Raw genomic sequence first — 26,635 nt, forward strand, 5'->3', positions numbered from 1 at the left:
TGTTGTTGCAACAACTGTTGTTGAACAGGTGTAGGTTTTGGTAGCGGCGGCTGTTGTTGCTGTTGCATCAGCTGTTGCGGAGGTTGCTGCGTGGGTAGCACAAATTGCTGAGATTGTAAATCCAGATTTGGTTCCAGTTTAACCTGCGGTTTGAATTGTTTCGGTTGTGGTCGCGATTGTTGCGGTACCAAGGATTTTTGCTGCAGATGAGCTGGTGGAATTTGTGGTTGTTGTGGCTTCGGCTGGTTTGCTGCCGGTTGTGTATGACTCACTAACGGTTGTTGCGGTTGTTGGGCATGCAACACTGGTTGTTGTTGTTGCTGCTGCTGTTGCTGTTTTCGTTGCAGTGTTTTTTGTTGCTGCACCAGCTGCTGCTTCTGCTGTTCCTGTGCTACAGGAACCTGTTGCACCGTCATCCGTTGTGATTGAATTTGCTGCTGTTGCTGCTGCTGCTGGGATACATTCGGTGGGTTTTGTTTAAACATTTGTCCCTTCATCGGCTGATTTTGATTTTTTTGCGGTGGCTGCTGCCGCTGCTGTGGCTGCTGCTTCTGCTGCTGCTGCTGTTGCTGTTGCTGTTGCTGTTGCTGCTGCTGCTGCTGTTTCTGCTGCTGCTGCTGCTGCTGCTGCTGCTGTAGCAATAGTGGTGAACATTGCTTCACTGGTATCAACTGTTGCTTCTGCTTTGATTGCTGTTGCTTCAACGGTTGTGGTAGTTGCTTTTGCTGCATTGGCTCTTGCTTCACTTCCTTTTGCTTCGGTTTCGATTGATTTCGCTTCTTCCGCTGCTGGGCCGCCGGTTTCCCTACCTGTTTTGCCGGACGCAACTTCTTCTTCTCCGGCAGCGCCAATTTAAGCTTCACATCCGGGCGCACCGTTTTGCTGACTGGGTTCGATTTGTTCGGTGGCGCTTTCGAGCAGCACGGTGCGGGCGATGGTACGATGGCGGTCGGTTTCGTTTCGGGCGGCTGCACGGTCACAACAGGCGGTGGGAAGATGCACGGCAGTATCGAGTAGGCTGACTTTGACAGGCCGGAAGTACACTTGAAATCATCAACAAACGCCGCTCCTTCGTCGATCAGATCCATCAAGCTGTTGGGTGTGGTGCCGGAACTACCGCTCCCACCACTTGTACCGGCACCACCATCACTGCCACCCGGCTGGTTCGGAGCACACTTGCAAATGTCCGCATACACCGGCCGGGACCGGATGAACGTACAGATGCTCTTGTAGCACTGGAGCAGCAGTCGCAGCTGCGTATTTTCCCGATACTGAAGCAAACCTTTGCAGAACCGGCAGGCCGGCTTTAGCTTCTTGTGCTTGCCAACACACACACGGCAGATGTGATGCTGGCAGTCGCCCGTCGACGGGCTGTGCGGTTCCACCAGCAGCTTGCAGCATACTGCACAGCTCAAGCTTTTCCGCAGGTACGGCAACAGACGGTTCAGATCCTGCAGCTCCGCCACCACATCGCCCTGAAAGACGAGCCGCGACGTGGTAATGTACAGCGAGGTCGGATTCATTGCACACTGGTCTGGTGTCTGTTGGCCCGGGTCCGCCAGCAAACGGGGCGACGCATCTAGCTCACTTCGCTATCAAAACAATACCGCCCGCACTGACGACAGACAAGAAGCGTTCTGCTTCCCGGTTGAGGGAAGCTGTTGGATGCGGGTTTTTGCGGCTCTGTACAAGATTGATACACAGAAATACACAAACACACACACTCACGGGATGGCACCCCGCTGTTAGGGGTTGAACAAACGCGGAACCAACGGAGAACAGCACCAATTTTTCTGTAAAATATACAAGTAAGCGTAACAAAAGCGTTTGACAGCTTGCCGTTTTGCCTTGATTGGATATGTATGGCGCAGTTGTCTTGTACCATACACATACACTGCTCGAAACGAGCTCGAGTGGGCGAGCAGTGCTAGAAATGTGCACGGAGCACATAAAGCCATGGCTGTACCGTATCTTATACGCGCAATCAAACAAAAAAGGGCCATTTTTTGTGTTTTTTGGAGGGCAAGAAAAAATATCTTAAACATTTGTTAAAGTAATAAATAAGGCTTGTTGGATGGAGTGCTTCTGGCGGTGAAATGCTACAGTACACAAACATACGCTGAGTGAGCTACTCAACTATGGGTTCTAAACAGTTCGGGTTCTGCGCCTCTATCCAAGTTGTTTTATTGTTTTTCTTTTTCCACGCTAGGCTATAAACAGAGAAATTCCAATGTTTTATTGTGTTTTTTTAATGTCTTGCTTGGCTATAAAAGAGGCACAGGAAAAGAAGGAAAACTTTCCTACACTGAATCCAGCAATTAAAAACGTTTTTTCTAATATAAATAACGTAGATAAATTAGAAAATACCTTGCGGTAAAATGCGGAATATGATTTGCGGGATGTTACAAGTATGGAAAAGAAAGACCATTACAATCTTTGCACAAAATTAACTCTGACCATTTCATGTGTGTTAGATATGCGCATTCCATTCCTCTTTCTATAGAATCGAAAATATTTAACACTCTATTGCCCACGCGCGTTCGGCACAATCTGGCTACCAACCACCCACGGCATCTGGCCACAAATATACTGGGGCCGGAAATGCTTGGCATTCTCCGCCATATCGTCTACCTTGCGATTGTTTCATTTAGTTACCTTAATCGTTTCGTTGTTGTTTTTTCACCACGCTCGAACAAAGTTAAACCATCATATTATTACCAGGAAATGGTTTGGAAGGAAAGAAAAATGGTTTTACGTTTTCTGCTGTACAATAAATAAATATTCCCACCCTACACGGTAAAAGCAACCGCTGCACCGCGAGACAGCTAGCACTCGAATGTTTTTGTTTGGTTTGTTGACAGTTGACGCTCGAGCGTGTGTCCCAAGCGTCAAAAAACGATTCAGGACAGCGGCGTGTCCATTGGCAGTACTTTTATGACGAGTTTTCGAATTTCTATGCCATAATATTTTTCATACGCACCACATATTGAATTGAATTAAAAGTGAATAGAAAAGTGTATATTGTCTCCGTTGCTCATTTTTTACTGTTTTTACTTTGATGTTTTTTATGTTTTTACTGCGATTAAAAATCAACCCGTCAAAAGCGCGACAGATCGTGTGGCGTGTCTTTGCTGCTTGGGTCATGGGGGGTGTCGCGTCATGCGTTTTGACAGATAGTCCAATCGGCTACCGCTTCGAAGGAAAAAAAAAACAACAAAACACAATACACTCTGGTCACCCGGCCTACACTTTACAAGACGGCACGCAATCGGTTCGAGAGTTTATCTTATCAGTACAATATTGTGTGTGTTTTTTCGTCCGTGTACAAACAAGTAGGAAGCAGAAAAACAACAACAGCAAAAAAAACCGCCCGATTAGCACGCACGCTGGTTGATACGAAGCAGCCCTTTGCATTGAAGGCGACGTCGGTCGGATGAGAAGCGTTTCAGCCCCCGTTACAGGCGGTGTCCGAATTTCTTCAACCGATCATTATTAAACGAGAATGTGTGCCGCGACGACGACGACGACGAAGATGCTCCAATCGTGCATTCCTCTGCCGCTGGACGAAGCGCAGCTGCTGGATGTTGTCGAGAAGGCGAAGGATTGGGCCATCATGCACGGCGCAGCGATGCGATCGAAGCAGGACTTCAATCCGGATGCGTTGCTGGTAAAAAAGCGATCGTTTCCGATTGTTACATAACAATCGGCCATCCATTCCGATCCGATTCCTGGGTAAAGCTCAATTCGGTTCCTTCTCTTTTCCAGTTTGCACCGTTCATACTGACACCGTCCTCCTTTCCACGGAAAGAGTTCCAGAAGGCGGTCAATCTGCAACCACTGCTGAACGAGCTGATTCATGCCGTTGCGCACGACAGTCAGTTTCTCCTGAGTACGCTCAGCTCCACGGAGAAGGTGGACGAGTTTACCCGCTCACTAATCACCATCTACCGTACGGTATTGGACGAAGGTATTGCTCAGGTAAGCGAGTAGAGATAAATAGCCATTTAAGTCATTATGCACCCCTCTCCCCACCCCCGGTGTACGAACTCTGGGACTCGGTTTACGAATCATTTCGTTAGTAGGAGGTGTGCGACCGTAACGTTAGGCATACACAGAGAACAGGGAACGTTTTTACGATAGCAGAAACCAATATGCGATACACGAAAGCGGTTTGTGGTACGGATGGGCGGGTGGACCCGAACTGAACCGGATCGGAGCCATCCGTGAGCGACCCGGAGCGGTACGGATCGTATTCTCAATTGCAAAGAATATTCAGCATTCCAAACCATTTGTTTGGGAGACTGTGGAGGCGACATAAGAATTAGTTCGGCGTCGACAGCGATTTCGGCTTTGAAACCGAAGTCGATCTCGATTCCTACAGGAACGAACCTAACTCCGGGTCGATCCTTGAAATAAGTCCTATGACCCATAACTAGTTTGTAGCAATTTTGCTAATGTGTATAGGTGTACTGGAGTTAGGGTAGCGATTCGTTGAACCAGAGTTGTTATGAAGGAATTCTTTTTAGGACTGAATTTTATTCACAGCTGTCCATTGATGCGTTGTATAGTTGGATACGGTTTTACTTTTTTTTCTGTTGATTGGTTCTTATTTTCTGATGTGCTAATTGATGATACACGGTAGATGTTCGCTGCTTTTCTATTGGTAGTAAACTACAATTTAATATAATCTAACACAATCTATCCTCTCTCGTCTCTGGTCCTTAATTCTTGTAAATTCATCTTTAATTGACGAACTTTTCTTGGTCTATCTTTTAGTAGTGATTTTCGTTATTGGAATTCATTAAACAACTTAAATCTATCTATAACTATCACATTATGGAAGGCGAGGTAGAACATTAACAGATAGAACACAAAAATGGTAGCAAAAAACAAATCCCAAAACAAAAAAAAAACATGTAGAAAGGCTTTCTATAATCAATCTAACTTGATGCAATTGTTAATGTTAAAAACGTAGACGTTGAACGGTTCCAAAAGCTTTTCATCCACTGTGTGTTGACTAATTTTCTCGATGCGCACATATACCCCCGGGGATACGCGAACCGTTCTCACGCCACTCGCGACCGTCGTCCGTTACGCGGCCCAACCCACCCGCCCACCTTCCATAGCCCATCAGTTTGGGGCTGCTGCGTTCGGATTTGATGCTGGAGACGCGGTGCGACGACGTGTGCAGCGGACGGGCGACCGGCTTTAACGCTTACTGCTGCTGGAAGCAGGTGGAAATCAACACGATCGCGTCGGGTTTCGGTCATCTCGGGCCCTCAAGCAAATATCTGCAAAGGTTTTTACACCAAACACACCATCTTTTACACTTACACTCACTTTCGTTTGCTCTTTCCTTCCTTCTCGTTACATCTCTAATAACGTCTCCCCCTTCTCCCCAACCCCTTCTAGAGTACAACAATTTTCTGTATACATTTTACAATTGTCACCGTGTTTGTTTTTCTTTCTTATGCATCTAGATGTGGTTGTTGCTTGGTTTTAACTACTATTTATACGTTACTGCTACTTACCTTACCATTAGGATTCTCTTGTAGGCGTATGTTCGTTAGGTTTTTGTTTTGCTAAGTGGCTAAGTTAGATAAAGTCCATGTTGACGAGCGAAATCTTTCTTTTTTATCAGGCGAATGTTCGGTTTTTCTTTTTAAAACTCGTTATCCTTTCTGATCATAGTCACCATCCATCGTGTGTACTGTATTGTGTTGTTTCTTTAACCATCGTTGTCTATTAGAAGGTTTGGAACCATCTTCCTTTGCGGGATACAGCTCTATAATCTTGTTCAATCTTGTTTCTACTGTTAATGCGATTAAATGCTTTATTTTCCTGCTCGCTTCCGTCGTTTCATCACCGGTAATGGGTTTCTTGCTTTGACTACGCATTGAGCCTAGAGAGGCATTGTATGTATGAGAAAGATTATTTAATTTGTGGCGTATCTTCCATCGAATATAGATTTAAAATTTATTTTTTACATCATTTGAGAAGCTAGACGATTGAAGTAGTCAGGACTTCTGTAACGTTCTGTAGGATAACGTGAAAAATACTTCCGAATGAGGTGAAATTGTTGCATTACTCGCAACACAATCGGCGTAACCAAGTAGGTCGTTGAAAACCGAATCGAAAAAGAAAAGAAGTATCTCTTAGCATATTTAGATTTTCCTCCCAGGCGAGGTTGGCCTAGTCTTATTGGAAAATGCTACGAATTAAATTCAATATCTATTACATACATGAGCAATGAATTAATTTAATAGTCTGAACCTGGATGAAAAGTAGCACCAAACGCTAAAGAAAACTACAACTATACTAACTTTTCTAAATAAAATAAAAGCAAATTTCAATTCGTTTGGTATGGTACCTTCCCACTTGAACTTGCAAATGTTTATAATTACTATTATAGCTTAAAGTGCAAGCATATGTGATGATCTGCATAATTTTTTTTAAAGTAATTCGTTGTTGGTGTTGGATTATTGTATTTAGATAACTGTCAGCATCTTTATATAACCTGTGGCCGCTCCCTCGAACGAGGGTTTAACATAGGACTGTTCACATACCATAGCCCTAAAAACGAAACGTCCCAAGAGTTACCGTTTGTATAATCAATGATTGGTTTGGCGCATGAGAATGGCGAACCCTAGCACTGAAACATGATTTCATACGATTTCGTATAAGCAATAAACCTCTTGAATGTTAGCAACCAATATTGCACAAAAGTCATCCAGGCGCACCTCAAACGCCTTGTACATAGCCACGATCGTTGTTGCTCGAGTATTGCTTGCCACAGTTAGCCTTTGTGTTAGCCAAATGCTCAGGAAATCCTCTATTTTTGAGTACCATTAATTCTATTTTGCTCGTGATCGTTCTGATTTATTGAATGTCTTTACGTTTGGTTTTGTGCATGACCGTTACCCATTGCAGTACATCCGTTTTATTGCGAAGCAAGGCGTGTTTAGTTATTTTTTTGTCAGTACTACTCTTTCACTATCACTAACTGAATTGATATCCTTGGTAAGTTGTGTTGGGTGTAGCGGCTCTTTTGATTGAGCGGAGCGAGTCTGGACGGCTCACCTCGGAGAGTCCTCTCATGACCCAGCACTATCAGTATCGTTAGTAATTCTCCAATTCCATCTTATCCTTAACCTCAATGTTGGTTGGTTCGTTCGTTTTGTGTTCTAATCTTTGTAGATGCGTCTCGTTCTAGTTTTCGTCACATCAATATCTCCAGTTAGAAGAATTCCATGATTCTTTTTCTATGGATAAAGACGATTCATTTACATTTTGCGCCTACTGTAAATCCCACACGTCCCGGAAAATTTCCTTCCAGCTGACACAGTTATGTTTTCTAACTATCTAACTTAAAACTTTTGGCTATTTGCTCGAGGGACGTATGGAACCGAAATTCGACGCGATTATTTGTAAAGTGAAGCGTTACTCTAAGTAAATAAAACAAAGCGTTACCAGGCAGTTACCAGATCTCACGGCAAATGTAGGAACCATTCTTATCTTAAAAAATATCAAAACCATGAGCACAGAGTACTATCGAAAATTACCGCTTCTTCCCGTAGCGAAGATTAGCCGGATTTGAAATTTAAAAAAAGGGGAAAACACTTACACATACACATCCACACAACAACACAAAATTCGTCCCGTTATTTTTTTGTTTGACTCCCTTTTTCAGACCGTAACGCTCGCACTACTGCGGTCAGATTATTTGCCCAACTTTTCGGATGCCATCAAGCAGGTGGAGATAAACACGATCGCCTCCAGCTTCGGCGGTATTTCGACCATTATGACACCGATGCATAGGTACATTTTTCTTAAAAAGCCATACCACACACACACACATCCGTTTGTCATAGTTTCTAATTTTCTGTGGGGTTAGGTTTATGTGTCTTTTTTTTCTCAAAATCCTCAATCACTCTCCCTTGTTCTTTGTGGTTCTTAATTTGTTGTTTGTACATAGTGAAGCTTGTTGTTTCTTTGTTGTTGTGAAAGTTTTTGCATGCACGATCCTCTAACGCGGAAGCTCCTTCCAGCTCCGGAGCTAGCTCTGGCTCGACCGTACCGAATCTAATGGCTCAACGGATATTATCAACAAAACATCTATTAGTGCTCTTTCTTTTGTCTTCGTTGCCCCAGTCGGTTTTTGATGTCTCTCAGCCATTGGTTCGGTGTCGGTTCCAAAGCTTGGAGCTCCATCGCATCCATCACTAGTACGTACTAACACGTTTTCAAAGATAAAAAGCCTGTTTCTCTGTTTTCATTCCTTGCCGTTTGTAATTCGTACGTGTTTTTCAGTTTTCTAACATACTGTTTTTATTTTCAAAACATTTAATGCACGCACCTGAGCTTGGTAATAATGCAATTGTGGAGCAAAAACAAAAAGCAAGATGATAATCGTAGGTGTGACTGGATAGACTTTATTTCTAGAGTGTTTTGCTTGCGGAACAGAAACGTTTTTCTGAGCGATTTTTAAATATTTTTACCATCTATTCGAGGATGATATGTAGCATTTTGTAACTAAAGCAAATCAAAACTTTTTAATAGTAAATCGTGGGACAGTTGTAGTAGTAGTAATAGTAGCTGTAGTAGACGTTTTTTCTTTTCTATTTTCTACTCATTCTCTCTTTTCTCCGCTCTTAACTAACGTTCAAAGTAACAGTAGCGTAGTGGTGAATTGCTGTACTAAACTGTGAATAACTATATCGTTATTACTCTCTATCCGCACATCCATTTTGACTAGCACTGTAGTACCCGACCATATTGTGTGTAAAAAAAATTGTTTTGTATGTAAAGCTGTTTATACAGTAGTCACACTCTTAAGCTAGAATATCCTTGCAATTATAGTTTGGTTGATGAAAGAAAAAAACACCATTCTTTAACATTGTATGTACATAAGTGACTAATCAAGCGTTTTTTTCATCTTTATTCCTACATTACATTTATTAAACGCTTTATGCGTGTTTTTGGGAACTTTTCACTCAATTTAGCTATGTTTTGTCGGAGCTTGGGCATGAGGAAAAGCTGGCGAATGTAAGTAGCAGCCGATTCGATTCGAATTCGATTTCGTTTTTTCCGTGTTTATTAAAAAAATGTTTCCCTCCTGTTCTTTTCGTTAGCTGCCAGAAAATAATGCCCTGTCTGGGTTGTGCGATGCGATGGTTGAGGCGTGGAAGTTACAGGAACGTCCGTCCGCTGCCATCCTGTTCATCGTGGAGGACGTGACGTACAACATTTGCGATCAGCGCTTTCACGAGTTTTACATACGCAAGGCGTACCCGCACGTGACCGTTATACGCCGTACGCTGACGCAGATCAGTCAAACAGGAAAGCTGGGCAGTGGAAAGGAGCTGCTAATCGATGGTATCGAAGCGAGTGTTGTGTACTTCCGGGCAGGGTATGAACCGGGCCATTACTATGGGCAGGGTGAGTGGGACGCTCGGTTGCTGATCGAACGTTCGGCTGCCATCAAGTGTCCATCGATACAGTACCATCTGGCCGGTACGAAGAAGGTGCAGCAGGCACTGGCACGGCCGGAAGTGTTGCGCCGGTTTGTTGGCGATGAAACGAAGATAGAAGCGATACGGGACATCTTCACCGGGCTGTACTCGCTCGATCAGCACGAGGGCGGTGATGAGGCGGTTGCACTTGCGCTGGCCGATCCGGAACGGTTCGTGCTGAAACCGCAGCGCGAAGGTGGCGGTAACAACGTGTACGGTGAGGACATTCCGGCCGCACTGAAGACGATGAGTAGCGATGAGCGTTCCGCTTGGATACTGATGGAGCGTATCTTTCCACCGCTGTCGACCGGTTACATGATACGCCCGAATGGACCATCGCCGCCACCGTTGGTGCAGCTCGTTTCGGAGTTGGGCATTTTTGGGACCATCATTGGGTAGGTAGTTAGGAGGTCCAGGGAACCTTCCAAGATACCCCCGCCTTATTAAACCGTTTGTCATCATATGTGTTTTTTTTTCTTCATTTTGTAATCAATCACTCAGCTCAAAGGACACCGTGCTGTACAACAAACAGGTAGGGCATATGCTGCGTACGAAACTGTCCACATCGAACGAGGGCGGAGTAGCGGCTGGTTCGGGAGCTTTGGATAGTCCGTATCTTATCGATTAAGACACTCCACGGATGCATTTATTTCGATCCACATTCGGTGCAATTAATGGTTACATAAATAGAAAGAGAGAGAGAGAGAAAGAGAGAGAGAGAGAGAGAGAGAGAGAGAGAGAGAGAGAGAGAGAGAGAGAGAGAGCGGGTAGAACGGTGATGAGTATCACGGATTCAATGCACCAGTATCCGAGCCGAGTATCGGCGAGATTGCACGCGAATGCAAATTGCCAGAGTGAATCATATTTACACAGCATTACAGATTGTTATTTTTTCCCCCAACGGAGGCAATAAATCACAAAACCTTTAGTAAGAAGTTGACCTTTTTTTATATATTCATAGTCCTATAGTACTTCTAATTCTTTTTCTCCGGAGAGGAAAATTTCGTCACGCCTTGGAATTTTTTTTAAATTTCTTGTCTTCGGTGAGCCGTTCATGTCATGAGAATCAGATCACTCAGCCAGTAAAGTCGTACTTCAGCCATCCACAGAGGACGGAGGATGTGTGGTAGGCCCAATTTGAGATGGAGTAATGACGCGTTGATCCATCTGCCAGATGGGCGGTAGATCGTGAGCGGTATCGATGATGGCTTCTGCAGCAGGCCCATACTGAACTTGTTGCATTCGATTGGACAGCGAAAGCATACCGATTCAAAGTACAAAATGCAACACTAAACGGACCTAGGAAAATACGAATGCGGGACAAATTTTACATAAACATAATAAGTTACTTGGGAACATTAATGTGACATTCTAAAAATAAGTCTATGCTTTCCACAACACATCATCTTCTGGTTCTGTATTAATATTTTGTCCACATAAGCAGCAACATTAGCCCATTATGCGTTACAGCGGTCCGCAGCTGATGGTTTGTTGGTGGCTCTGTCTATGCATGTGTGTGTGTTCGCGACAAACGCCACCCAAGACGAAAGTTCACCCTCGGGGCCTGCAGGAATGTGAATCATTAACACTCACGCACACCGCCGAAGGTGAGATCGACATAAACAAGCGTCTGTGGACATTTGATGGACGTTCTTCGCGGCAGGACACGGCAGGAGATCATTGTAAGTCGTTACACTTCCTATTGCCTAAACTTTGCACCCTCAACAACCCCCAATTCTACCACCCACACATGCACATACGCAACACATATACGCATGTGTGTGCCATCTCGCTTTTGGCAAGTATGGCGCATCCTCCTCCATTCAGGAGCTGTCACACGATGTGCGTGTTTCTCGATCAACTTTCACACACGTGTGCGTCTGTGTGCGTAAGGCGTTGTGGTAGAGGAAAAACGACTTACAACGTGCTTATCGAAAGACGGCAGTAGGGCAGTAGCCACCGAGGAAACATCTACCGTTAAGGTAAAACACGGTACTTCACGTGATCCGCGTGTGAATGTATTGTGAATGTGTGTGGTAAATGTTGTAATAGGGGGTGCGTTGAACACGCGCGATTTGTGTACAAAGGTCGGCTATTTGATGCATTACTAGCTTAATGTCCTGTCGGCAAAAACCCGTCAGTTGTGAGTCCTTAATTTCGCGCACCCAGAATTGCTGATGTCTGCTGAATCGTCACACACGCTTTCGACCGAGCAGTGCCAAGATGTTCCGGTGCGGGGGAGACAGCAGTTTGACAGCTAGGCAAACCGAATGTTTGTGTTATTATGGGCAGGCATCGGCGAGGTGCGTATTGGTGTGCTCTGGTGATGCCGCCGGTTTTGCTTCTAAATCGCTAATGATCCGTGCTGTGTGATGATGTGTTTTAACGCTCGTTGAAGATGCAGTTGATAAATGTGAAGTTGCAATTTGTAACCTACTTTTAAATTTCAAGTCCAGCTGTAACTATTTCAACGTTGATGCCAATTTTACGCATCCCAGGTACAAACATCTCCAAAAACCTACCCTTGTGCACGGGTGCTTGTGTGTGAATGTATGCGTGCGTGCGTGTGTATGTGTGTGTGTGTGTGCAATGATGGTGTAAGGGTAAATAATAAAGAGACGTTTGAAATCGCCACAGTTGACATATATTCTTGGTACCGGAAATTAAAAGTCACTCATCCACACCATATGAAGAAAGCAATAGGCCGGTCAGGTCTTTAAGCGTGAGCTCGTTAAAGTTATTTATTTTTGCAAACGCAACTCTACTTCAAAGCAGTGGCATCAATCAAGTGCAACTGCATACAGCTCGGACTAGAACTAAAAACAGATGTACAACAAACAAGTGAAAACCCATTAAAAAGTGTCCTCGAGCACTTCCCTGAGCTCTGTGTGACTACAAAACTAGTCCCAAGTCGGTAAATTCTAAGACTCTAAAGTAGATGTAATCTGTACGAACTGACTCTGTGTTTTTGTTTTCTGTAATTGCCAATTAGCTTCCCTTTTCGTGCCTTTCTTCTGTTTTTAACTTGCTTGATTTGTTTTGGTATTAAAAACAAGGCTACTTTCTTCGACTCTCATTAGTTAGTTCCAGTAACTCCTTTGTTCGCCAAAACTATTGTGTCTGGAGCACTGGTTGATCTGTTTGCCAATTGATCCTAATTGTCCAATTATATGTAATGTAATGATATGTAATGATGCGAGGAATCGAAACAACAAACTTGGACTTTGTTGTGTCTGATATGTAATAGCCAGAATAGAATTTTTATCATCCACATTGGGATTCATTATCTCTGTCTGTCTCTCCCTCTCTCTCTCTCGCTACACTTTCAATTTTGATCGATTATCTCCACAAAACGCATCCTCCAACTCAAATATTACAACAAAAAAACATCCACACGATGCTACCAACATCGTAGCCTTGGGAAATGTTAATTTTTGGGGTGCCTCAAATATGTGTTTTTAGGGTATATATACCCTTTTGCTTCTTGCTATCAGGTAAGAAATGGCTAATTATTCGTGCAAACCCTTCGTGAGCTCTCCCCTTCCATTCTGACGTCCATTCGCTCTGCCGTGTACGTTCTGTTCCTATGTTTGAAAGCGATGTTGGGCGTTACCGCCATTTGCAAGCAGAAGGCTACTGTTTCCATGTGCGCCCAGACACGGTGTGGAAGGATTTGGAATTTCCAGCTCGCACGTGGGTTGCTAGAGATCGCGAAGGATGGCAATCTTATTACCGGAACTCGGAAAAATTGTTATGTCATGCACGGCAACCTGTTGCTTGATCCTTACGGGAAGGGATAATAGTATCAACAAGCAAGGACAAACAAAAAGTGGGCAAAACTATCGAAGCGATATGGAGATCTGAAGATTGAAGCCTAGTTACTTAAGATTTTGCACCTATTTTTGATATCTAAGTAAATTCTTCTTCATATTGTTTTTAACAGAGCCTATAACAATCAGAATCTCAAAGCCTGCTATTAAAGTGAACAGTGTTAGAATGATCGTGTACCTCTAGATAGTGCGCCAAGCTACGTATAAGGTAAGCAATTTATGTTTTAATATTTTTGTTTTGTGTGTGTAGTTACTTCAATCAGTTAAAAAAGAAAGAAAGAAACATCATCAACCCAGCAATCAACCATCTCTATTTCATCCAGTTTCTCTCGCCCTCTATCTGCTCTCTATCAATCTGTGTAATGCATCAACGTTGTCAAATTTCGACACGAGTATGCGAGAGCCTCAACGAAAGCGCACGTGGGACTTCTTGCTCTTCTGAAGCAACTCCATCCCATGGAAGAAATTTCTTCTTTTATTATTGTGACATTCAGCTTCAGAACCTAGATATCAAATGTGCATTAAGTAATCGTCTTTTGACCCTCAAAACACTGAACACATCCCCGAACAGCAACACTGAAGAATGGACGCACACAAACGCGAACGCTCCAAACCAACAAAAGCGTCTGGACGGACAGTCACCACCGCCACAGTGACTGCTATCCACAGTAGCTCACTAGCGACAGTAACGCACTCGCTACCTGTAACACCGGAACGGCGTATAGCAGCCATGCAGCATAGTAGCAGCCCGGTCGGTAAGTGACCTCTAGCAGCAACAGCGCACCAAGCGGACTAATTGATCGTCACCTTCACCACTAGCAGCGCGCAGCATTGCCACCGGTACCGAGACGCTCGGCGGTACGACCAACGTCAAGCGCAAGGTACCACGGCTGGCCGGCAAACGTCAAACGGGCAAACCGTTTTCGGTGAATCTCGGTGCGACGACCAGCAAGCAAACATGCAGCCGCACATATCTCGGCCGTAATGCGCTTCCGACGGCTGTTGGTGGCAGCACGGCCGGGCGGCTGAATCGTCATGGCGGTGTACCACCGATCGTGCTCACCTCTGCCACTACGAACAGCGATAACTCCAACGATTCCGGGCTCGGGTTCGATCGTAGTGGTAGCAGTACGAAGCTGGACAAACACCATCAAATAGCGGACGGAGCACAGCAGCCCGGGTACGGTGCGACACCGGACAGCTATCAACCATCGTCCGTTGTTCAGTACAGCCCTGCCGGGATGCTCGATGGCCAGCAGCAAACAGGTAGCAGTGGGTAAGTGTGTTTCCTTCGGTTAACTTCAGAGATATAGTATGATAATGTAGAGATTCGGAGAAAGACCTATCCAGGGTAATATAGCTGGTAGGAGATTATCCTCCGTACCTTTTGAGACCTTGCTGATATCCGCAAAGTCATCGCAACAGCCACGGGTTAGCCGTGCACACCCATCGTGCACAGATTTGGGTGGATACATTTGCTACAAACTCTTGCCCTACAGCCATCCACCGCACCATGTGGGTAGTCCAAACAAAAGAGGATCTTATCTGAAGCGTCTGTCCTGCTGCTGATAAGAAAACCTCGGACCAGATGTCTTTAGCAATCTCCGACAAGAAACACTAGATTGCCCTGCCAAACATTAGCGGTACGTCTTCGCACGGACAATCGCCTGGCCCTGAGCGCATGATGCACAATAGAATGTGTTGCGATAAGAACGATACGGCACGCGTGAAGATAGTTTCGTGCGTACGTACGAAACCGATTCGCATCGCTTAGTGAAGCCCCCGAACTGAGATGGAAAAGTTCGCCCGCCCCTCGCACCATCCAGACGAGACATGGATTTATTCATATCGCTACACTGTATTAAGGGACGGACGGATTGATGAATCAATAATTTATTCACTGCTTCCCGATAGCGAGACATCCGGGGACAAGCGTTAGGAATTCCCTCGTGACGCAGCGTACCTGGTTTGCGCGGCCTGCGCTGCTGTGTGTCACCCCACCCGACGTACCGCAGTGACGTCGCCAGACTGGCGCCATTTGCAAAATGCTATTTCCTGCTGTATGTAGCTTTGACACTCACTTCCTGCACTGCCCGCAGAAACCGGACTCGGGGATGCGTTTGTTGCCTGCTCGCACGGAGGTGCACGGGTGTAGTGAAGCTGCAGTGGTTGAGACACATAGCCTTAACCTGCAGGAGGATGAATGGGTACCAATGATCGAAGTTTTGGTTTTCCCGCACAGGGATTTTCTTGCGAATTCGAACCGACTCACCTTATGGTGGGGTAGGGTCTAGGTTTCAGATAAATGTGGCAGGTGGTGTACATGGTTCCATGGGTGGAATCAGAGATGTCCTGTAGGATGATGGACATAACCTTCATAGCCAATGTTTGGTGATGTACGGTTTGCATAGTACGCGGTGAACATTGCAGCAGTTAAAAGCACACGAGAGTATGATTTATTGGCTCGTATGTTGTTGTTTCCAGGTGCCCTATACAGATTGGTGTCTCCCATCTTACCAGCACTCCACGGAACGGAGCAAAGTAATCTTACACCAACGTCTCCCGTATGCCCTCTCGCACAAGGGTGCAGTGACTCACTCTCGGCTCCCGGTGCGGGTCGCGTTTGCGGTAGATTAGGAGTGTAATTTATCAGCAGGCTCAGCCGTCCGAGACACACGGTGTAGATCAGATTCGGGGAACGATGTACGCTGGGAGAGACTTACCGAGCTCTAATGCGAGTGTAACGCGCGCGCCTGTGGGAGCATCGTCGGCGCTATTGACCCCGCATGTCGGTGGCATCCCTGTGGATGGGGACCGTAGTACCTCTGCCTGTTCGCAGAGCAAAGCATACGGCCATGCATACTGGTGCCTCCGGTCCATCTGGACGTTTGTCTTTCCGCGTCCACGATATGTCTGTATTCTCGGACTTTGTCGTCACAGTGCTCTGTCTCTCGGTGCCGCGGCATAATCGTGACTCGACAAAATGGTAACACCGAGGGGGCGAGGAGGGGGGGGGGTCAAAGGGAGATAGGGTATGATTGCCAGCCTTTCTAGCTGGCCAGCGCACAACAGCAAGAGCGAGCGAGCAAGGGAAATAGAGAGCAAAAAACCGCGAGTATGAGCAGGTTGATGATATGGTGGAACAAGATCGATTAGTACATCGTGTATTGCGTGTATGGCACGTTGGTATGTGTGTATGAATGGAGGGAGGCATACCAGAAGCTCGCTACTGATCCAGTCGCTCGACTTGTCAGTCTTGTTTACACCGCCCAATCGTCAACAGCTGTTCAGGTCCGGCAGTGGTGTACTGTTCCTCAGTCAAGATCGTTTCGACGTACGGCTGCACACGGTGTTTATACTCCGAAACGCCCTAGAGCAAGCGATTAACGCGGGAAATTGCACACAAGTCCACAGTTCTCAAAAAAAAAAAAAACAACCAAACCCTCAGCTGTATGTACTGGCACGCTTGCATTGCACCGAATCCAGTGGTTTTAGTGAGCGAAAGACTGTCACGCGTCTAAGTAGCAAGATTTTTTCGGTAGTAGCATACGCACCGACAATATGAGGCAGTCCGTCGTGTGCTTCGTACAGTGCCGAATGTTTAGCCAATCTATTAGCGAAAGTGAGCTTTAGTGTTTGGAGTGAAGTATTAGAGAATCGTACACAACACAGTGTTACCGCAGCGCCAACACACACACAAAACGCACACGACCCCCGGACCCGATCATATCTCCACAATCAAACGCGTTACCCCCTTTTGTCTCGAGTACCCTGCGTGAAGGGAAGTAAGTATAATCAATATCTCCTTGTTTTCTTCATTTTTGCCGCGATTGCACGTCAGCAAACCGGTAGACGGGCGTCTTCGGTCTTTCGGTTACGTTTGCAGGCCTTGCGGGCGAACGGTGGCGGTTGCACCGGCTGCACACTAGCCTAGCCGGATTGGATGGGATCTGCTAACATATGTGCACGAAGGTCACGCTGTACCGAATTTTTGTGGCAGAGTACGGACCATGATGCACTGCTGGCCGGTCTCGCCAAGGTGTATAAGCTAGAAATATCAATTTTCCAGTGCCTTAGGTCAGCACTTGTTTGCTACCCTCTAAAGATTTAGCAATATTACTCCTACGGCGGTAATGTTTAGCATAATAGAAAGTTTTGCTGTTGTTGTTGATTTTTATTAACAATTGAAGCACAGATTAAAGTTCGTTCCATATGAACCGTTGAGAGTTCCTGTTCGTTTATTGAGTCTGTGCCGCAACCGTTTTTCTAAACATGGACCCGCTTGTGCTGGAAACTGTTGACGCATGTTGACGCGAATTTACTTACGCAGCAAGATGAAAGCAACAGCATCAAGAATTGTGTGTATTTACTCTACCTGAGTAGAATATTTGCTTTAGAAGTTTGCTCGATGAGAACGATAGCTTCTTCAAAATTTATAGTCAAGATTTTTCCCTCAACTATGTACAGGGTTTTCGAGGATGCAATCAACAGATACGTCAAATTATTGATTTTTTTTTTGCGATATACTATTGAGTCAATCTTTGAGCTGTTGATTTGTCCGGATGTTGTCTCTGTAGCGTTTTTCACGCGTGCATATTTTGTCACAGCGAGACAGCCGTAGCCGAAATTCTTGAAATTGAAATAGTCTTATCTCATGGTGCAAAGATGCTGCCTTTAAGCGCACGTAAAAGCGAGATGGTTTGACATGGATCAGTTTTGACAGAAGACTTGCTGGATACCAAGTAGTTGGATAGGCGGTTTGGGTGGGATTTGAACCCCGATCCTGTCAACGGACCCCTCCTTAATCGTAGTATCCATAGCTCAGGCAATTGTTCGCCTCGCCTTGGCATTTTACAGCATGTTTTTGATCCAGTTGCTTGAACCACAAACGCGATATTGGTTTGTCGAAAACACGGGTAATTCAACGTCTCGGAGAATGAATCAACAATACACCTGTACAACTGACTCATTCTTTCCACGAAAACCTTGCTATAATAATAGTGCTGTTTATTTTTAACAAAAGAAAATAAAAATTATAGTAATAAAAAAAAAGCAAGCATTTCTAAGGAATTCTTTGCTGCGTGAATTTACACATCTGGTCAGTTCAAAAATCGGTTCTATTTGTTCATGGCAGTTTGCCCGACAGTAAGACTTCGACTGGCTCTGCGCTTTGTTATGATTGGCAGGAGTGTGTCACGCAAAGGAGAGAGAGAGAAGAAAAGAAATCTAAAGGACCACAGAAGTCAGTAGGCAGTCTTGGTAAAGACTTGGTATTTTCTATTCCCTCTAGCCGAGTAGAATATTTACCTTTGAGGTGTTGGAATGTGAAAGACTTCTTTTTTTGCAATTCTCCCTTTGTAATAAGGTCACGCCGGCCATAAAAATGGCTTACTAGAGACTTGTTGATAACTGCGTAGCTGGATACTCAAGTTCTCTCTACGGAGGAAAACAACAGTCATAATTGGATTCGAACTCTGATTCTCCTCTACCATCGCGGGGCAAAAGTCCCACAATTTGTACTTGAAGTACCTACATGCCATCAAGTCTCGCCATCAGAACTTTACGCCCAGTGCTATCAACTATCAAATCAGGTTTAGTGATGCTCGTTTTCTGTTACAAAACCTAAATTACTATAAAATGTACATTAGCACCAGATTTAACTGGTATTTTGTTGCCTAATTATATCTCGGGTAGATTTCAAACTAGAAGTCAGAACTCCAATTCGACCATAAAGAACTGTTTGCCGGGAATAAGTACCACCATCCATCTGGCCGGTTCATAAATCGGTTCAATTTGCACTTGGCAGCTCTGCCCGCTGTTCAAAACTGCAACCTCGGCTGTGTGCTATGTTATGATTGGCAGGAGGGCGCACTCCATAGTGCACCCTGCCCGTGTCACGCAGAACAAAAAAAAATCGCACGAACCGCTGCTCGTAAATTGAATATTTATTTGATTCAAAAATCCCATCATACGATTGAGGAAGCGATCGAACCTGCAACGCACCATCGCTACCACTCCCACCAACCACCCACTAATCGGTGTATGAAATGGTGAATGAGATAGATCTCGCTGATTTTCTCAGAATGATTAACTGTGAGTTAATTGCGGTCGCGACCGAGACACGCACCACAGACACACAGACACACATAAACCCCGGTCTGCCAGAGTTCTGCTGCTCGCATCGGTGTGGGTTTCTGCCCTGTGTATGTTGTTCGCCGTCTAGTACGGGAGGACCCCGCACTCGCAGACTCATTATAGACGATCTAGCCTATCACGAACTTCTTCCAACTGGATGATCTCTCTCACCCTGCACCTTGATCGGAGGGTAGCGGTTGCGGACTCGTGCGAGACGCGTAAAAAAAGTCTTATAAGTAGATGCGTTGTTGTTTGTCGCATACGGGTTTGCATTTTGCAGCAGCAGCAACTAACCGGGCGCGGTGGACGCCTCGACCACTCCTCACAGGTATGATTGGATTGGGCCATGTTCAATTTGCGTTCATTTCTCCATTTATTTATTTTTACATTTTCCTCTTCGTCTCGACACTTGTCGAGAGTGTAGTACTTTTTGTTGTGTTTGCGGGTCTATAAATATATCCACGCGGCAGCAGCGTAGCGACCAAGACGGACCCCAGACCGCCAGTTGTGGAAAGCCCTCTGGATGTGTGTATACGAAGTCGGTTGTTTTGTGCCGTCTCCTTATTGTTGGACGAGTTGTCCAGATGTCTCTCCGATCATTTTTATGTTGCGGGCGTTAAACAGTTAACCGGATTATCTGTATCTTGTCCACATCCACAGGATGGTATCCACATCGGCGTCTCCACTGTCCCAGTCTCTATCACCCGCGACTGGATCACCCTCCTCACCGTCTTCGATCTCATCAGCGGTAACGCTTGCCACGGCCACGCTGGCAAATCGACAGGCTACCGCCAGCGCTGGACCACGCAGCAGCAGTAATCGAGCTTCCGCCACCAATGCGCCCGGACCGGGACCATTTCGCCCGTCGGCCGGCAGCGATGGAAGCTGCGTACCAACGGGAACGCCAACACTCACCAGCTCCCGAGACGGGAAAATACAGCTGCAGATTGTAACGCAACCGGAGCAACAGCATCGGGCCCGCTACCAAACCGAGGGGTCACGCGGTGCGGTGAAGGATCGTAGCGGCAATGGGTTCCCGGTGGTGCGGCTCGTCGGCTACAACAAACCAACCGCGCTACAGGTATACATCGGTTCCGACGTTGGACGACCCACGCCCCACATCTTCTACCAGGCGTGCAAGGTGTCGGGCAAGAACTCGACACCGTGCGTCGAGCGCAATCTCAACGGTACGAAGTACATCGAGATACAGCTAAAGCCGGAAAACAACATGACGGTAACGTGCGACTGTGTGGGCATACTGAAGGAGCGCAATGTGGACGTGGAGTACCGGTTCCCGGACCAGACGGCATCGCGCACCAAGAAAAAGTCGACCCGGTGCCGGATGGTGTTTCGCACCACCATTGTTGGGGAGGACGGTACGACGGAACTGTTACAGGTGCCATCGCAGCAAATCATCTGCAGTGAGTAGCTTGATAAATACCTCCGTCTTACCGCATAAAACTTAATCGTAACTTCGTATCGTTTTAGCGCAACCACCGGGCGTACCGGAGATATTGAAAAAATCGCTAACGTCTTGCCCGGTCGAGGGTGGGCTGGAGATGTTTATAATCGGCAAAAACTTCCTCAAGGATACGCGCGTTGTCTTCCAGCGTTCGAAGCAGGTACTGGCGCACACGGCCTATACACGCACCGCTATGCAGAATACGACCGCCTGGGAGCAATCGGTCATCCCCGATAAGGAGCATTTGAACCAGGTGAGTGAAGCACCTAAAATGTACAGATCAAGATCCTGTCCTAGCTAACAAAAAAAACCCCTTTCACCCAGGTACATCTCATCTGCGTTGTGCCACCATACGAACGGCAGGACATTACCGAACCCGTCACAATCAAACTGTACATCGTGTCGAGTGGGAAAAAAAGCGAAACGCATGACTTTGTCTACACGCCGAAAGGTGACCACACGACGCTCAGTGCGGCAACTGCCACAGCACCAGCACGCCGTACCAGAATCAACACCACCGTCGGTCAACAACTCCAGCGACAACAGCAACAGCAGCAGCAGCAACAACAACAATCCCAACCGACCACGCACAACTACATTAGTGAGCTTGCTGCAGCCGCCATTGGCAATGGTTCCGGGATGGAAAATGGCGCCACAGTCAATTTGGGCGCCAGCGCTGACACGGCACTAGCGGTTGCGAATGCTAATGCTGCAATTAATGCGATTGCGGCCACGGTCGTCTCCTCGTCCGCTATGGGTGAGCTGCCGGGACCGAACGGAACTGCGGGACGCTTTGTCTGCAACGGAAACCGAACCGAAGGTATACTTATTAGGCTTATAGTGGTTGATGTTGTTAGATTTGGAAAGGATTGAAGAGGAGAAGATGTAGTACGAGAATGGAGGGAGGGAACGGAGGGAGGGAGTGGAGGGTGCTATATTTTAGAAAAAAGGAAACCAAAATCCCCATGACAGGTACAACTGACAGTGAGTTCCTATTTCCTATTTTGGTCTATGTTTTTTGTTTTCATTCCAAGGATTATAAACGTTTTATAATCTTGTAGAAACTGGACTTATTATAGCCAGTGAACTCGACTCTCCATATCGTTCCGCGGGGATATTACATCTTCTTCTACTTCTTTTTGGCTTAAAGACCTTCTATAGGTTACGCCGGCCCTCTAATGGCTTACTAGACTGGCCGATACCACGTAGTTGGATAGCCAGAGTACTCACTGTCTGGCGGGGGGGGGGGGGGGGGGGGGGGGGGAAGGGGATTCGGAACCCCGGTTGTCGCCTCACCGCTCCATTTCTGGGGATATTACACAGCGAAAAGTTTCTAAACACTTCCCATGCCAACATCTCTTCGCAATCGTATAACACCTATGTTTTTAACCCTTTTTTCATATAAATATTTAACCTAATTGAAGAGCATGCCGAAACGATTTGAGAGACTTGGGTAATAGAAGTCATGGTATCTTCTCGCACCACGTGAAGGTGAAGGTAAACCGGGTTGAGCTAATTACGTTTGATACGCCTTTTCGTTGGGGTTTTCTTTTGCTGTTCACAATCAGTTATCAGTTGCTGTACCTCGGTTCGTATCTCATCATAATGGAATGTTTGGATTGCTGATCGTTTCATCCTCTTTTTTAGCTTGTTACCATTATGGATAATGTCGTCTGGTTGCTTTTTTTGTTTGGTTTTCAAAAAAAAGTACTAAAATAACTTGTAGTTATATTGCATTTTAGTGCGTACTTAGTTGGATCGTGTAAAACGTTTGGGTAGTAACTGTGTTAACTATTTGTTTGCCATTGTAACTAAATTATACCTTTTACCGAGCGAGTCGGTTTTGGAGTTAATGGTTTTCTTTCATCTCTGTTAAGTAGTATGAAGTTTTTGCAATTCATCAAGCAGGTCCTAAGTCAGGAATTTTTGTCTAGAAAGCATGAAACAGCGTTCATCAAGTCTTTTACGTATGGCATCAAAATGTCAAAAATTCTTGACTTAAAGGCAAAAATTAGCGTCAACGTAGCTACATAATATTATTTATTTTTTTACAGTCGAGTATAACGGCTCGACATCATAATGTGTTGGGACAGGTAGAAAATGCAACCTGAGATAGATCACGATGTCATCATATTATTGTAGTTTAAGAACTTATCATTTATCCATCCGTAGAGTATGTGCTCTGATTTAGCATTCCACAGTTCCACACCATGATTGTATCAGTGTAGTTGGCTTATATATGATTTACATAATAGTAGTTGCAATATGGTAGTAGTTGAAAAAGTAGATGTAGGCATTGATATTGAACGCTGGCTCAGTACTGTTAGCCATCTTGATTGCTTTATAGCTTCTTTGCAAGAGTTCGTTGAATGGTAGCATCCGTACCTCGCCCCGAGTTTGGATCTAATCTAAACTGTTAGAAAATGTCTTCCTGTTTGACATTTTGTTTACTTGCCTACTCGTCTGTTTTCCAATCAAACTTAACGTTTACCTTCTGTCTGCCTTCCCTTCAGCAGTGTCACCGTTCGACGACTCTACCGTTTGCACCAATCGGCCAATGTTTTTGCGTACTTCGACCACGCTCGAAATCGCGGCCGAGGGCATGATGCCACCACCGATCAATCTGCTGCAACCAATCGGCGGAGCAAGCGCTGCCAGTATTATACAACCTCAGTGCCATTCGGGGCTGTCGATTGGTGGTGCGAATGAGCGCCAGTACTCTGTGTCGCTGTCCTCACCGCAACCGACGGATGTGTTCAAACCGGAACTGGTCGAGCCGGAATGCAGCCGTAGCGATATGGTCGACGAGGACTCGTTGGATCGGTTTCCTGCTTCGGCAGAAAATTCACTAGACGGCATCATGTTTGGGCCGGTGCCAAACGAAGCAAGCATCCTGTACCGGAGACGAAGTGTCCGGCAGCCGAGCATGGAGATGGAGGACAGCTCGTCTAACATGTCACTGTTGGCTAACGATAGCCGCATGATGGATGCACCACCGGCTGGTGGTGGTGGTGCAGGAAATGGTAACGGTGGTGGTTCCCTATCGCTCGGTTCGCACTTCGATACGTTGCTGAACATGGTCTCGATCGCGTCGTACTGTGGCAATGGAGGAAACGCTTCTATCGCTCCAATGGAAACCAACTACATGGGCAGCGAAGCGTTGGACGCCAAACCGCCTCTGGCGTTGGAAACGGAGATGAAAAATGTTTTAAAAACGGAACCGCAAACACAATCGGACTCACCGGTCAATATGCAGCTGAGTCAGCTGATGGCGGTATCCTGCAGTGATGCGATTGCAAAACAGATTGAAGCGGAATGTTTACTGCAACACCAGCAACAGCAACAGCAGCAGCAGCAACAACAACAACATCACGTCCAGCAGCAACAGCAACAGCAACAGCAGCAGCAGCAGCAGCAGCAACAACAACAACAGGCTCAGCAAGCTGCCCTTCTAGACCTAGCGAATCTAACAGTTCCGGCTGATGTTGCCACGGTGCAAAACATATTGCAACAGCAAGATGTGCTGCTAGCTTCTACCGGTGCGACTACTACCACAGCCACATCGTTGCTGCAGCAACAGCAACAACAGCAGCAGCAGCAGCAACAGCATCAACAAGATCTTCATCAGCAACAACAAGAACAACACCATCAGCAGCAACTGCAACAGCAGCAACAGCAACAACAGCAGCAACAACTACAACAACAGCTTCAACAGCATCAGCAACAACAGCAGCAGCAACAACAACTACAACATCAGCTTCAACAGCAGCAGCAGCAGCACCAGCAACAACAACAGCAGCAACTGCAGCAGCAACAACTTCAACAGCAGGAACAGCTACATCATCATCTGCAACAACTTCAACAGCATCAACAGCAACAGCAGCAACAGATACCGGCAGAAAAAATGGACGTCGGTATGGTGGCCGGTGCAGTTGTTGGTTTGCTAATGGACACAACCCAGCTGGCCCAGCAACCGATGGACACGTCCGCCCCATTATCCGCTGCCTCCGTTATGGGTGCGTTAGGTGTGCAGCTGGGCGGTGGTGGTGGTGGTGGTGGTAGTGGAGGTGTGGTCGGTCCCGGCACGGGTGAACTACCGCCGGTGAGCAATGTTACAACGGTCGACGCACAACGTATCGAGGTGCAGAACAGTGACGCTAACTCGATTGCGATGGATTCGATTGGGCTCAATACGGCTCAGGTATCGCTAGCGGAAGAATCCCGCGTACTAGCATCGGAACTGACAGCAATGTCCGAAACGGAGCTGATGAACTACATCTGCCCGAGTGCATTCGATTCCGGTAGGTAGAGATTGGGCAAGGGATTCAGAAAACACACACACAACTAATGCTAATTCTGGTTTATGGTTTTGTTTTTAGTGTAATGCCGAGAACGAATGGGGAACGGATTGCTGACAAGGCTGTTTCTAAGCCCTTGGTTGAATATGTCGGCAATGGAGACAAGGGAAGCTCCGAGTTGGGGCCCTCCCAACTCGAACATCCGGGGCTCCGAGTACGATTTCTTACAACGAGCTGCTACTGCAAGATTCTCAACCCTGTTACCGCCCACCGTTCGAAACTTTATTGAGCCCTGGACATTGTTGAATTGCACGGAATGCACTACTGAGCAGTCGAGCATCATCTGTGAGTATATGCAGCCGACGGACGTGCTCGTGCTTTAAGTGTTTAGTTGCTCCGCGCCTGTGAAGTAGAGTGCAGAGCAAAATGAGGGACCGTAAGTGGTATGTACGTAATCAAACCTGGTAGTTCCTACAGCTCGGACGCGCGTCCAATTGTTTATAGCTAGTTTTATTCTGTTTACGATATATTTGTTCGTATCACCGGAAGGACTAAAGTCACACAGTTTGCCATACTAATACATCTCAGTCATGTTGTCACTAAGAAGGAGAAGAAGAATACAGTATATACATTACAATATGCCGCGATGCATCAGTTCCATCCTCTTGGACACTTTATACAGAGTCTAGTGCTAGCGTCTTAGGTGGCTGCCAGCGTTTGCAAGGCTACACGATTCAAGGGCACGTATGTAAGGAAGGTAGAAAGCTATTCGTAAATTACGAAAGTATTTTTCGCTATTAGAGTGAAACCACAGTTATCATGGTAGATGTATTTTATTATTAAAACCTTTTACTACGCCAGTCGCGTCACCGCACACGTGCACCCTATATGCTACTAATAGAAACATATTATACGTGTACGATTTAACATTCTTCCGGGTTTTCTCTTCCGGACTTTTCGGCCGCAGCTGTCGCGCACAGTATCGTTTTGTTTGCGGCACACATTTAATTATTTCTCTCGCGCACGTAAAACAAAAATTTCCAAATTGCAACCACGTTAACGGACAGAGACTAATACAATCTATAAGATATTAGAGGTAACGATGCATTATCAGGCAATGGATGTTGCAAAACCAAAGTGAGACTTTGATTCTGATAAAGAGTGGAGCGCTTAAGAGGAGTAAAGGAGAGAGGGAGAGAGAGAGAGAGAGAGAGAGAGAGAGAGAGAGAGAGAGAACAGCGAATCACTTAATTTTAATCAAACCCAATATGTGGCTGTTAATTTTTGTTTGTTTTATTTGCTTAGTTAGGCTGTATTTAAATTTCACGTACCGCATTAGGAGCGATCATACGAGAGACGAACACGGTAGAAAAAAAGGATTAGAAAAAGAAAACTCAT

At 45.9% G+C, this 26,635-nt stretch overlaps 4 protein-coding genes across 4 annotated transcripts in view; 3 read left to right on the forward strand and 1 right to left on the reverse strand.

Annotated features, from left to right (window-relative positions):
• LOC126562717 (polyhomeotic-proximal chromatin protein-like) overlaps nucleotides 1-1,601 on the reverse strand; it is a 5,172-nt gene extending 3,571 nt beyond the window's left edge. The window contains exons 1-2 of the mRNA XM_050219287.1: nucleotides 366-1,601; nucleotides 1-86 (exon numbers count right to left, since the gene is read on the reverse strand). The exon at nucleotides 1-86 is cut by the window's left edge and continues 2,038 nt beyond it. Coding sequence (XP_050075244.1) covers nucleotides 1-86; nucleotides 366-1,523 — 1,244 coding nt within the window. The 5' untranslated portion in view covers nucleotides 1,524-1,601. The remainder of the gene's footprint in view (nucleotides 87-365) is intronic.
• The window catches only part of LOC126568348 (vacuolar protein sorting-associated protein 16 homolog), a 335,612-nt gene that overhangs the window by 40,289 nt on the left and 268,688 nt on the right, over nucleotides 1-26,635 (forward strand). The gene's annotated exons all lie outside the window — the stretch shown is intronic.
• Nucleotides 3,530-10,189, forward strand: LOC126557607 (glutathione synthetase-like). Its single transcript, XM_050213450.1, has 6 exons — nucleotides 3,530-3,667; nucleotides 3,766-3,978; nucleotides 7,691-7,818; nucleotides 9,003-9,045; nucleotides 9,132-9,907; nucleotides 10,014-10,189. Exons 1-6 carry the CDS (start codon nucleotides 3,533-3,535, stop codon nucleotides 10,138-10,140), a joined length of 1,422 nt encoding a protein of 473 aa, XP_050069407.1. The 5' UTR covers nucleotides 3,530-3,532; the 3' UTR covers nucleotides 10,141-10,189.
• LOC126562727 (nuclear factor of activated T-cells 5-like) lies at nucleotides 13,926-25,248 on the forward strand. The gene is given in 6 exon segments (XM_050219300.1): nucleotides 13,926-14,134; nucleotides 14,136-14,618; nucleotides 20,138-20,898; nucleotides 20,966-21,192; nucleotides 21,264-21,759; nucleotides 23,453-25,248. Coding segments are annotated over 6 exon segments (3,972 nt in total).

Source organism: Anopheles maculipalpis, chromosome X (genome assembly GCF_943734695.1).
Source record: "Anopheles maculipalpis chromosome X, idAnoMacuDA_375_x, whole genome shotgun sequence".
Taxonomy (NCBI): Eukaryota; Metazoa; Arthropoda; class Insecta; order Diptera; family Culicidae; genus Anopheles; species Anopheles maculipalpis.